At 35.7% G+C, this 13,124-nt stretch overlaps 1 protein-coding gene across 14 annotated transcripts in view; it reads left to right on the top strand.

Annotated features, from left to right (window-relative positions):
• The window catches only part of CCDC150 (coiled-coil domain containing 150), a 79,305-nt gene that overhangs the window by 19,109 nt on the left and 47,072 nt on the right, over window positions 1–13,124 (top strand). For all 14 annotated transcript variants that reach the window (XM_072812690.1, XM_072812693.1, XM_072812689.1 and 11 more), the window contains 4 exons: window positions 441–570; window positions 3,228–3,271; window positions 4,466–4,558; window positions 7,806–7,913. In XM_072812690.1, coding sequence (XP_072668791.1) covers window positions 441–570; window positions 3,228–3,271; window positions 4,466–4,558; window positions 7,806–7,913 — 375 coding nt within the window. The remainder of the gene's footprint in view (window positions 1–440; window positions 571–3,227; window positions 3,272–4,465; window positions 4,559–7,805; window positions 7,914–13,124) is intronic.

The following is a 13,124-nucleotide window of genomic DNA, read 5'->3' as shown; positions in this document are numbered from 1 at the left end:
CCTGGAATTGGATTACATAATCTTTATTTTAACCAATGGCTGTCCTTCATAATAAAATTATGAAAAAGATGCTACTTAAGGAATTTGTAAATGATCCTTTATTGCTATAACTTGTACTAGCCACGTATGGCTAATTAAAATTTAAATTAGTTAAAATTAAATAGAATAAAAAATTCAATTCCTCGCTCAGTCTGGCCATACTTCAAGTGCTCAGCAGTTCCTTGTGACTGGTGATTGTTGTGTTGGAGAGCGCACAGAAAGTTCTGTTGGACAGCCCTGTTGAAACACTACACCTTGTTGAGATCTCTCACTGTAACATATAAACTCCCCTTCTCCCTCCCGTGATGTTAAGATTGGAAAATTTGCCTTACACATGTGCTACTAGGTAGTTTGGTAAAGATCTTTACCTTACAGAAAGGAGTTTTTCTTATACATTTCAGGTGCAAATTTTGCAGCAAAACTGTATTGGCCTGCGCAGTTCTATGCAGACCACCCAAGAACTACTGGCACAAGAACAGCAGAGAAAAGGAGAGTTGGAGACTTCTATCTCACAGCTCAAGTCTGATCTAAGTATGAAAATAGATGTTAGAAATTACACTTCTGTTAGGTTTTTTTGAGATTTTGTGAAAAAACTCTTTAGATCTGAAATTCTTGAAGAGGCCACAAGGCCAAATGTAAAAACTTGTTGATGTCTCTTTTGTCTGTGGCACTGGGAAAAAAAAAAAAGAGTTGGTAATTAAATAGACTTCCATCCTCTTAACTGAAAACTATTGTGTATTTAAATTTTCTCTCAGGTTCGTGGACTTGGGAACATTGGGTTTCTAGAAGTCTAGATTGAATATTGAGTAATAGAACATTAATAAGGAAATAACGCCTTTAATACTTGCTCATCTCTTTCTAACCATTTATCAGACTCTCCCGTTCTGTTTTCAGGTTGCTAGTCTGTTGACCTGTATTTGTAGCAATGGATGGTTGTAAGTTACCTTAGAGCTTAGATTAATGTCCTCATTTTACAGATAAATAAACTGAGTCCTTACAGGTGATTGAGCTAGGAAATGGGTGAGTCTAGACTTGATCCCATGTTCAGAGTTGTGGTTCTTCCAACCCATCAGCCCTTGTCCTGTTTACTCTTGTTAAAATATAATTGCGAAGCAGTTTTTAGCCAGTATCAAATATAGAGATCATAGTGCAGTGCCTCATGTGAGTAACACTTCATAGAGCTTTCACAAAACTATCTCATGTAATACACTAAACTATCCATACTTCTCAAAGTTAAAGGGAACAAATGATGACTTGAGGCCTCAGCCTGTATTTTCTGCCTATGTGCTCTCTGGCTGTAATGAGGGCAGGGAATACCAAAAGGGAAATGAAAATTATAAAAATCATGGAGCAAAGAGTAATCTGTTCGATGTTTCTTCTTCTGCTCTTAGCAGAAAGTACTGATTTTCCTTATAGTTGTTGAGTAGTGAATTATCTTTGGAGTTCTCACTGATAATGCCCCAAGATAATTTTCCATTTTTCCTGTGATTGTGTAGCTACAAAAATACATATTTTATGGTGCTGCACATTATCTCGTTTGGACCCTACAACCTTGTGAGAAAGTTAAGAAAATATATCCTAATCTTAGAAGAATAAAAAGGTCTGTATCTAAGGACCCAAGCAAATAGGATACCTGGGACTAAACCACATATCTTTCTATTATGCTAGTAAGTTTTTTTTAATGTTACTTTTCTCATTGGATTAATGCTTTAGCTTTGAATTTTGTGAAGACTATATGGAAGACCATTTAAAAGATGAAAATTACACAACATTAACTAAAACTAACATGAGGAAAAGGAAGCCTGAATATCACCTAAATGCTTTCTATTGAATAAGACTCTTTCTATGCATGCAATTGATTACTTTAAGGTACAAATAGTTATGCTAACTAGATTAGTAAAAGGAATGCTTCTAGACATTTGCTTTAATGAATTAAAAATGTAGTTATTAGCAATAAACATTTATACGCCACACTAATTAAAGTGATGAGTAGGATAAATATGCCCCTTTCATTCTTTGATTACTAGAAATTTTAGAATAGATCATATAATTATCTTTTTTTTATCCTTCACATATTTTCAATTAGTTTACTCTATTTGAAAAGAGTCTCAGACTTATATGTTCAGAAAATGATAGTTGTTCTGACTATATCCTACATAAAATGAGGTTTTGTGTGTTTTGTGATTTTTCTGGCTTTAGAATATTTAAGTGAAACAAAACTAATAAATCTTTAGGAATTTTTCATGAAGCCAAAACATTACTCTCAGAAAAGTTTACTTTGGGCTGCTAGTATACAATGCCAGACTGTTCCCCTGCTTCTTCTTCTTTTTTTTTTTTTTGTTCCCCTGCTTCTATCTTTGGTTTTATTTTCGCTCTATATACTCTCTGGGTGGTTTCAAATCTTTTTTTTCCACATAAAATCATAGTCCTGAGCTCCAGATGGTATCTCATTGCCATCTAAACGTCTACATGAGAATGCCTTCAGATGCCTCACAACACTCGGTGAATACTTAAATACTGCAGCCATTTGCACTCATCCTGCCCGGAGCCTGCTCCTAATCCTGCATAGTCCCTGTTGAGTTGAAGTCGGCTGCACACTCCATTGCTTCAATCCAGGCACTAGATTTTCTCCTTGACTCCTCACCTATTGCCTTTACCCCACCAGCAGCTGCCAAGTCCTGACCGTTCTCCTTGCTTGTTATTTCAGAAATATGTTTTCCGCCTGCATCCCCGTCGTCATTCCCATAGAGCCAGCTTTCATGGTTTTATACTTGGGTTATTGCAACAGCAATAATAATAATAATAAATAATAACAATAATAATAATAAACCGATCTCCTCTTCCTGTCGAGCCTCTGTTTGAGGGTTCTCTCTAACCAAAAGCTTTTGATTACGTGCCTCTCCAGTTTAAAATCCCTCAGACGCAATGAGCTTCTATGCACGGAGTCAAATATGCCATTTACTATGTGCAATTTATTATTGCACGTGACTATGGACTATCTTCTTGGTAATTTTATGACTTGAGTTTCCAGTCTATAAAAATATGATAGAAATACGTGTATTCTCTTTATTTTCACCACATGCAGACTGGGGGAAAAAGAAAAAGCTACTCAAGGAAAAGATACTGTGTGACCAGTATCATTGTAGTAAGTTATTATTACCATAGTTATGTGGACTCTTTGTTTTTAGTTTCTAGAGATGAGCTCATTTCCAAGTTGGTTGAAGAAAATAAGGTAAGTTTTGAGGTTGTAGAGTTCAGAGATGTTCTTTCTTCTCTTCACTAAGTAATATTTCCTCACTCATGTTGGTTTACACTTTTTCTGATTCTCCTAAAATCTTCATTAGAAAACAGTTGCAGTGTAAATGAGTTGAGTATTCAGACCTGTTGTCAATTGGGTATTAGGAAATCATTTAGGCAGGTTATTCTGGTTTGAAAAAAAGATGAATTAGCAAAAATTAGACAAATTTGCATCTTATGCTTCTTGCAAACTAATTATTATAAACAAAGTTTTTATAAAATATAAGAAATATTAACTCCTTTTTGGTAGTGATGGTTGCACAACAATGTGAATATACTTAATGCCACTGAACTATTAAATATTTTTAAGTAAACTATACATTTAAAAATTGTTAAAATGGTAAATTTTATGTTATTTGTATTTTACCACAATAAAAAGTGAAAAAAAATAGTACCACTTTTATATCTTAATACATTTCTAAGTCAATCTTAATGTGTACATCCTGTTTGGAATAATTTTTCTGGGTTCTATCTCATCCTGTCATGTGTGAAGTTTAAGTCTTGAGATGTTTCTCCTGGAAAAATAGAAGAGTAGTCCTCTCTCCATAGGGAGAAGACTTGCACATTTCCCTTCCTCATTTCAATAACTACCTGTCAGGGAAAGCCCAATCCACAACTCACATCACTATTACCTTTCTGTCATCTTAAAGAAAACTAATTTTTTTTTGAGCAAAAATGTTTTGTTTTGCTCCACACCCAGGTATTCCTTGATGAAAACATCTTTACCTACTTAAAACTTTAAAAGATCTTTAAATGTATTTCTTTGAAATCACAAAAGATCTTATTGCCTTGGGAAAAAATGTGTATACAATATAAACTAACAAATATTCATCTTAGCAGAACTTTCTTAAGGATGCTAGTTAAATATTTACATTATGGTTTTAGGCAAATTCTTTCTAGTTTGAAACTCAATGTGAGGATATTTTTATAATTTATTTAAAAAGAGAAGTTTGGGAGTTGAAGATAGCAAGATTTTAAGAAATTCTTTACAAGGCACTTATGTATGTGTATCATTACAACTTGAGCTCATACTGACCAAAATACAAAAGAGGTATTTTCGTAGAGGTATGCTATCATAGCTCTTACACATAAAAAAGGAGAGAAGTTATTAATGTTTTTGCTCTTATAGAATATGCAGATGTCTTTCAACAAAGAACATGAAGAAAATACATATTTGAGGTCTGAAATAGTATCCCTTCATGAAACATCAGAAAAAGCACAGGTAGGTCTTATTATTTCTGTAGTTTTTAGATGTTGCTTAATTTTGTTTAAAGAATCAAGAACAAAGATCACTGCTGATTATATAAATTCATACCATCACATAGGGTATAATTGGCATGTGACATTATATTTCAAGTGTACAACATAATGATTCAGTATTTGTGTACTTTGCAAAATGGTCACCACGATAATTCCAGTTAACATCCATTGCCATATACAGTTACAAAAATTTTTTTTCTTGTGATGAGTACTTTTAAGATTCACTCTTTTAATAATTTTCAAATATGTAATACAGTACTATTAACTATAGTCATCATGCTATATAGTCATCACGCTTCCCCATGACTCATTTATTTTATAACTAGAAGTTTATATCTTTTTACGTTAGTGTTTTTGTTTTCTTCAGATGACTACCCTAAAATGAAATTGCTGGATCATATGGTAGTTCTATTTTTAACTTTTTGAGAAACCTTGATGCTATTTTCCACAGGGGCAATATCAATTTACATTCCTACCAACAGTGCACAAAGGTTCCCCTTTCTCCACATCTTCTCTAATACTTGTTATGTCTTACCTTTTTGGTAATAGCCGTTCTGATAGATATAAGGTGATATCTCATTATGGTTTTGATTGGAATTTCCCTGATGATTAGTGATGTGGAACATCTTTTCATGTACCTCTATATGAGTATATAGTTGGCCATCTATATGTCTTCTTTGAAAAGCATCTATTCAGATCCTTGACTCAGATTTTTTTAAGCTACTAAGTTGTGTATTTAACCCCTTATTAGGTATACAGTATTAATATATGATTCCCAGTATTTTCTCACATTCACTAGGCTGCCTTCTCATTTTGTTGATGGTTTCCTTTGCTGTGCAGAAGCTTTTTTTTTTTTTTTAAGACTTTATTTATTCACGAGAGACAGAGAGAGGCAGAGACAGAGAGAGAGGGAGAAGCAGGCTCCCTGCAAGGAGCCCGATGCAGGACTTGATCCTGGACCCTGGGATCACACCGTGAGCAGAAGGCAGACACTCAACCACTGAACCACCCAGGCATCCCTGTGCAGAAGCTTTTTAGTTTAATATAGTCCCACTTTTTAATTTTCGCTTTTGGTGTGAGACCAAGAAACTTATTTATGTTTTATTCTAGGAGTTTTATGGCTTCAGGTTTTATGTTAAGTCTTTGATCCATTTTGAACTAATTTTTATGTATGGTACAAAATAGTTGTCTAGTTTCATTCTTAGCATGCCCCTGTCCAGTTTCCCAGCACCATTTGTAGAAGAAACTATTCTTTCCCTGTCACCAAAAGCACAGGTAAATCTTTCCATTTCTTTCTTTCTTTTTTTAAAATCTCACTTATTCATGAGAGACACAGAGAGGGAGAGAGAGGCAGAGACACAGGCAGAGGGAGAAGCAGGCTCCATGCAGGGAGCCTGACGTGGGATTCGATCCCGGGTCTCCAGGACCACGCCCTGGGCCGAAGGCGGGCTAAACTGCTGAGCCACCCGGGCTGCCCCAAATCTTTCCATTTTTCTGTTTTTTACATGTTATATACTTTTGCTCAATTAAAAAACCAAGAACCAAGATTGATCCTGATTGTGTAAATTCTTGGCATCACCCAAATTATTTATTTTCATAAAATCTATTTCATCTATGAAACATTATCACATTAACTACATTTCCTATTTCACTGGATTCCTATGACACATAAGGATATGAGATAGACTGCTAAATCTTGCACTAATTTACACGTTGCCTTTGTTTGCTTTATAATTTACTCACTAAATGTATAGTTTTCATCTCCACCTGTGAATTTCTAAGCAGTTCAATGCCATGGGCTTTGCTTACACTTTCTTTGTATCTTTTATAACAAACAGCACAATAGGAACATAATAAGTGCTTGCTGGCTTTTAGAGTTATGTGTAATTTTTTTCTATGGGATGGTGGTTGTCAAATATAGTTGATGTTATTTGTGTGTGTGTGTGTGTGTGTGTGTGTGTGTGTGTGTAGTCAGTCTCATAGGGCCAATGAAATAGTATTAATCACTTAAAAGACCTTCTTGTTAGTACAATTTGATTACTTCAATGTTGGAATCATAATATTGCTCTGCTCTCTTTATGATAAAGAAAATACAAAATAAATGCGTTATTTTATAAAGTAATAATGAAAATAACTACTACTACTTTTACTATAGCTGTAGTAATTAACACTTACCAAACCCATTCTATATCCCAGGCATAATTATAAACACCTTATTATTACTAACAAGTTGTAAGGTTCACAATAGACACTACTAGAGAAACTTATTATGCTTATATTAAAGGTAAGGAAGTTGATATACAGAGAGGTTTAATAACATAGCTAATAAATGACAAGAGTTAGAATTTGAGCTTAGGCAGTCTGGCTCCAAAGAAAATTAACTATTTCTTTTCAAGGATCAAGAGTTCACCAGGTATTCCTTAGTGAATACTTTGTACATCTGGTTATAATTTTAAAATGCCCCTGAACCTGTTCCTAACTTCTGTACTATATTACCACTTAGGCTTTCCAGATAGTTTTTGTTTCTTTACTTTTTTTTACGTTCTTGTTGACATTCTTCAGTGTTTTTTTAAATTAATTCTATAGAGTTATTTGTCCCCATCCTTAAAGAACTTATTCATTAAAAGATAAGATACTTACGGAGCCTGGGTGGCTTAGTCAGTTGAGCATCCAACTCTTGATTTCAGCTCAGGTCTTAATCTCAATGTCATTGAGTTCAAACTCTGCATTTTTGTTTTATTTTGGAGGATCAGTCTTGTGAAATGGTAGTTATCGATATTTTGCTTTTATAGATACTATAATTGAGGGTGAAAGAGCTTAGACAATTTGTATTATTAACTAAACAACTCTGAATGGTCATTCAGTTTGGGGAATGAAATTCTATAATATTGGCAAGGCATCTACGTTGTCAAGTCCATTCTGTAGCTATCTTGCTGTGTCTCACCAGTGTTCAAAACTGAACAGAAGATCAGTAAACTGCTGAATGCCTCCATTGCTCCACCAGATGAACAAATTTCTTCTTTGGATTTAGAATTATGTGGGGTGTTGACTCCAAATATTTGAAAGTATCACCTAATGAAATATCAGTTGAAGATAAGTTAAATAAATTAGGTTCACATACAGAGTGAAATACTATCATTGAAAATAATGATAAGTAAAAATAATTATTTACTAGAGAGATGTATGACTTGCTGTATATATCCTCTTAGGTTTCAAATGACCAACTGACTAGAAAGTGTTCGGAGCTGAACAGCATGCTTGAGACTCTTAGTATGGAAAATGCCAGAATTATTGCTGACCATCAAGCCATTCTGCAGGTATTCATTTAATACTAGTCAATTTCTGATGGAATCACCAAGAAAATTCCTTGGCTAAAAGATAAATAAATGTGCATGACTAAGTAGATAAAATATTTTAACAATTTCAAGAAATTTACTGAATCGTTTTATTTTTTTAAAGATTTTATTTATTTATTCATGAGAGAGAGAGAGAGGCAGAGAGACAGACAGAGGGAGAAGCAGGCTCCTTGCAGGGAGCCCGATGTGGGACTCGATCCCCAGACCCGGGATCATGCCCTGAGCTGAAGACAGACATTCAACTGCTGAGCCACCCAGGCATCCCTGAATCATTTTATTTTTTGATTAGTGGTTTTCAGTTTTCATCAGAGGGGTCCTTTAGGCATATACTCAGTGATTTCTTAACAGTTTCTTCTCAAATACCCTTACTTTAAGAAAAGTAATTACCTGTCCCCTATACTTAGCATTTCCTCAAACACCTGTGCTTTCCCATTTTGCTAATGCCATTTCCTCTGCTGGGAATCGTCTTTACTTCATCTTCAGCTATTTGAAATTCTGTTCATTCTTTAAGACTCACATTCATCAGGAAGCTTGCTCATTCAAACCCAGAGGGGATGAATTTTCTATGTCAATTTATAGACACTAAACAGACTCTCATAATAATAGTTCTCACTTTTTTGGTGACGTACCAAGCATTGTACTAAGGATTTTACACTTATTACCTCCTTTAATTCTAGCAGTCATTATGTAAAGGAATATTTATTATCCTCATTTTTATAAGTAAGGAAAATGAGGTTTAGAGAAGTAAATCAACTTGCCTGAAGTCCCCTAGCTAGTAAGGGGTTGAGTTGGATTGAGATAGAGGTCTGGAAAAAAAAAAAAAGAAAGAAAAAGAAACAGAGGTCTGACTCCAAAGTCAATGTTTTTAATTGTTATAGGGCCTCTCTGTTCTGCATTCTGTGGTAGTTTATATGCATGGCTCATTTCCTGGATAATATTGTGAGCTTCCTAGAACATCGTCTTATACATTGTGAGCTTCCTAGACATCGTTTTATACATAGTGCTAACTGCTGCACATAACAGATAATTATTTTTCTTTTTTTTTAATAATTATTTTTCATTAATTCAGCAAGCACTTAGTATTTACTTTGTTGTAGGTATAATGCTAGGTCTAGATGAGATTATAGTAGTGAACAAGATAAAATCCCAATTTTCATGGACTGACAATTTAGTAGAGTGAGTAGTGTGACATATAAGTAACACTGTCACAAACATTTTTAAACTTTGAAATGTTACGCAAATGGGATTTTATTTTCTAAAGGTGTGAAGGTTTGTTTTGTGATAAAGTATTCTTAAAAGTATTTTAAAATGTTTACAAAAGTAATTGTCAATATGTACTATACTTGCAAAAGCTTTATAAACTGTAAGTAGAAGGGATGTGTCTTTTGTTCTGATGATCTGTGATCAGTGATCTTTGATGTATTATTGTAATTGTTTTGGGTTACCACAAACTATGCCCATATAAGGTGGCAAACTTAATAAATGTTGTGGGTGTTCTGGCCGCTTTGGCTCTTCCCCGTATCTCTCCCTCTTCTTAGGGGTCCTATTTCCTGAGACCCAACAATATTGAAATAAGGCCAATTAACAACCCCTACAATGGTCTCTAAGTGTTCACGTGAAACGAAGTGTTTTACACCTCTTAGTATAAATAAAAAATTAGAAATAATTAAGCTTAGTGAAGAAAGCATGTCAAAAGCCAAAATAGGCTTAAAAGGCCTACAAAAGGTAGGCCTCTTGCACCAAACATTTAGCCAAGTTATTAATGCAAAGGAAACGCTCTTGACGGAAATTTAAAATACTATTCCAGTGAACATGTGAATGATAAGGAAGTAAAACAGCTTTTTTTGCAGATATGGAGAAAGTTTTAGTGGTCCGGATAGATCAATCTGTAACATTCCCTTAAACCAAAGCCTAATCCAGAGTAAGACCCTAACTGTCTTCAATTCTGTGAAGGCTGAGAGAAATAAGGAAGTTGCAGAAGATAAATTGAAAGCTAGCAGAGGTTGGTTCATGAGGTTTAGAGACAGAAGCTGTCTCTAACATAAAAGTCCAAGGTGAAGCAAGTGCTAATATAGAATCTGCAGCAAGTTTTCCAGAAGATCTAGAAGATAATTAATGAAAGTTGCTACAGTAAACAACAGATTTTCAATGTAGATAAAACAGATGCCTTTGGAAGATGCCATTTAGGAGTTTCATAGCTAAAGAGGAGAAGTCAATGCCTGGCTTCAAAACAGACTTTTTTTTCCTCCCACTCAATGTAATGGAAACTTTATTGAAGCTGCAGGGCCATGGGGCTTGGGCAGGAGGCTGCCCTATGGGTAAAGGAAAAGCTAGTGGAGGGACCTTAGTTGATCTTCTCTTGGGGTATAGGTTGTTGGTATGGCTGCACTTCTTGCAGCAGTTGATAGTACAGGGCTGCAGGCAAGCCTAATACTTACAGCACATAATCTTGTCACAGTCATATTTGTGGGTGAGCTAGAGGAGGGAAGCCTTGATGATACAATGATGCAGCTCCACAGACAAAGCACCAAGTATAGGGTGAACTCTTTCTGGATATTGTAGTCTCCGAGTGCAGCCATCCTCTAGCTGTTTGCCTGCAAAAATCAGATACTTCTGGTCAGGGGGATGCCCTCCTTGTCTTGGATTTGGACTTTGGCATTTTTATTTTATTTTATTTTTTAGAGAGTGCAGGGGAGGGTCAGAGGGAGAAAGAATCTTAAGGAGGCTCTACATTCAGCATGGAGCCCTGACACAGTGCCCAATCTCATGACCCTGAGATCATAATCTGAGTCAAAATCAAGAATCAGACACTTAACCAACTGAGCTACTCAAGTATCCCTTGGCTTTGACATGCTAAATGGTGTCACTGGGTTCAATCTACAGGGTCAGAATGAGGGTCAGGGTCTTCACAAAAATCTACATCCCTTTGTCTGCTACTTGGCCAACTCATTGAAGAGAAAGAGCCAAGCTGACCCTTTGGGACTAATGCAGCTGCTGCCTTTAAGTCGAAGCCAGTGTTCCTTGACCATTCCGAAAATCCTAGGACCCATAAGAATTATGCTGAATCTACTCTGCCTGTGCTCTATAAATGGAACAACAAAGCTTAGGTGACAGCACATCTGGTTACAACATGATTGAATATTTTAAGCCCCCTGTTGAGACCTGCTCAGAAAAAAAGATTCCTTTCAAAATATTCCTACTCATTGACTATGCCCTTGGTCACCTAAGAGTTCTGATAGAGATGGAAAAGACTAATGTTTTTCATGTCTGTTAACACAACATCTGCTCTTCAATCCATGAACCAAGGGGTAATTTCAATTTTCAAGTCTTATTATTAAGAAATCTATTTCATAAAGCTACAGCTGCTGTAGATAGTGACTACTCTGATGGATCTGGGCAAAGGAAATTTTCAACCTTTGGAAAGGATTCACCATTCTAGATGCCTTTAAAAGAACATTTGTGATTCATGGTAAGAGGCCAAAATATGAACATTCACAGGAACATGGAAGAAATGGATTTCAACCCTCATGGATGACCTTGAGGGTTTCAAGACTTCAGTGGAAGAAGTACCTGCAGATACAGTGGAAATAGCAAGAGAACTAGAATTGGAAGAGCCTGAAGATGTGCCTGAATTGATCAATCTCATGATAAAACCTGAATAAATGAAAAGTTGCTTTTTATGGAAAAGCAAAGAAGGTGGTTTCTTTTTTTTTTTTTTTTAATTTTTATTTATTTATGATAGTCACACAGAGAGAGAGAGAGAGGCAGAGACACAGGCAGAGGGAGAAGCAGGCTCCATGCACCGGGAGCCCGACATGGGATTCGATCCCGGGTCTCCAGGATCGCGCCCTGGGCCAAAGGCAGGCGCCAAACCGCTGTGCCACCCAGGGATCCCCAAGAAGGTGGTTTCTTAAGGTGGAAACTATTCCTGGTGAAGATACTGTGATTATTGAAATGACAATAAAGAATTTAGAATATTACATAAGTTTAGTTGATGAAGCAGCAGTGGGGTTCAAGAAGATTGACTCCCATTTTGAAGGAAGTTCTATTGTGGGTAAAATGCTGTCCAAACAGCATCACTTGTTACAGAGAACTAGGTCATGGAAGGGAGGGTCAGTTGATGTGGGAGACATCATTATTGTCTTATTTTAAGAAACGGCCACAATAACCCTAACCTTAAGCAGCCACCAGCCTGGTAAGTCAGCAGCCATCCACATCAAGGCAAGGCCCTCCACCAGCAAAAAGATGATGATTCACTGAGAGCTCAAATGGTAGCATTTTTTTAGAAATAAAGTATTTTTAAATTACGTTGGTTTTTAAGACACAGTGTTATTACACAATTAATAGACCTATTGTATGATATAAGCATAACTTGTATATGCAACTGGAAACAATAAGTTATTTGACCAGATTTATTGTACTCTTCATTTTATTATGGTGGTCTGGAACTGAACCCACAGTATCTCCTAGATATTCCTACATAGTACTTCTGTAACAGTATCTGAGTGTAATTTCAAATATTTTCAAAAGAGTTCACACCAGGGGATCCCTGGGTGGCTCAGTGGTTTAGCGCCTGCCTTTGGCCCACGGCGCGATCCTGGAGTCCTGGGATCGGGTCCCATGTCGGGCTCCGGCATGGAGCCTGCTTCTCCCTCTGCCTGTGTCTCTGCCTCTCTCTCTCTCTCTCTCTCTCTATGTCTACCATAAATAAATAAATAAATCTTAAAAAAAAAAAAAGAATTCACACCAAATTATTAACATGATTGTCCCTGGAGAGAGGGATTATTTAAATGAGGGGAAAGAAGTATGGGTGAAGAGATCTTTTTACTTTATATGCATTGATGTTGTTTTACTTTTAAAAAGAGAAAGTACGTATCATATTGAAATTTTAAAGTACCAAAATATTCCTAGTAGAATTTTGTATCTAAAAATGTCTTCATTTTGAGTTTTATAAATTTTGCAGCAGGCTTGGTAAATAAATGCATCTTCATTATTGGCTGGTAGAGTTATAAAATGATAGTTATGTGATCGAGTCAAAGTGGGGACAGAGAAAGCTAAGCATTAAAATATTTAAAAATAGGTTTTATTTATATAAAAATTTATCTTTCATAAGCTAATTCAGTATCTTTGATCAGTTATTTTGAATGGTGCCCTATTAAATGACTTTTTGGC

The sequence above is a fragment of the Canis lupus genome, chromosome 36 (genome assembly GCF_048164855.1).
Source record: "Canis lupus baileyi chromosome 36, mCanLup2.hap1, whole genome shotgun sequence".
Classification (NCBI taxonomy): domain Eukaryota; kingdom Metazoa; phylum Chordata; class Mammalia; order Carnivora; family Canidae; genus Canis; species Canis lupus.
This window is presented reverse-complemented; position numbering and strand designations above follow the sequence as displayed.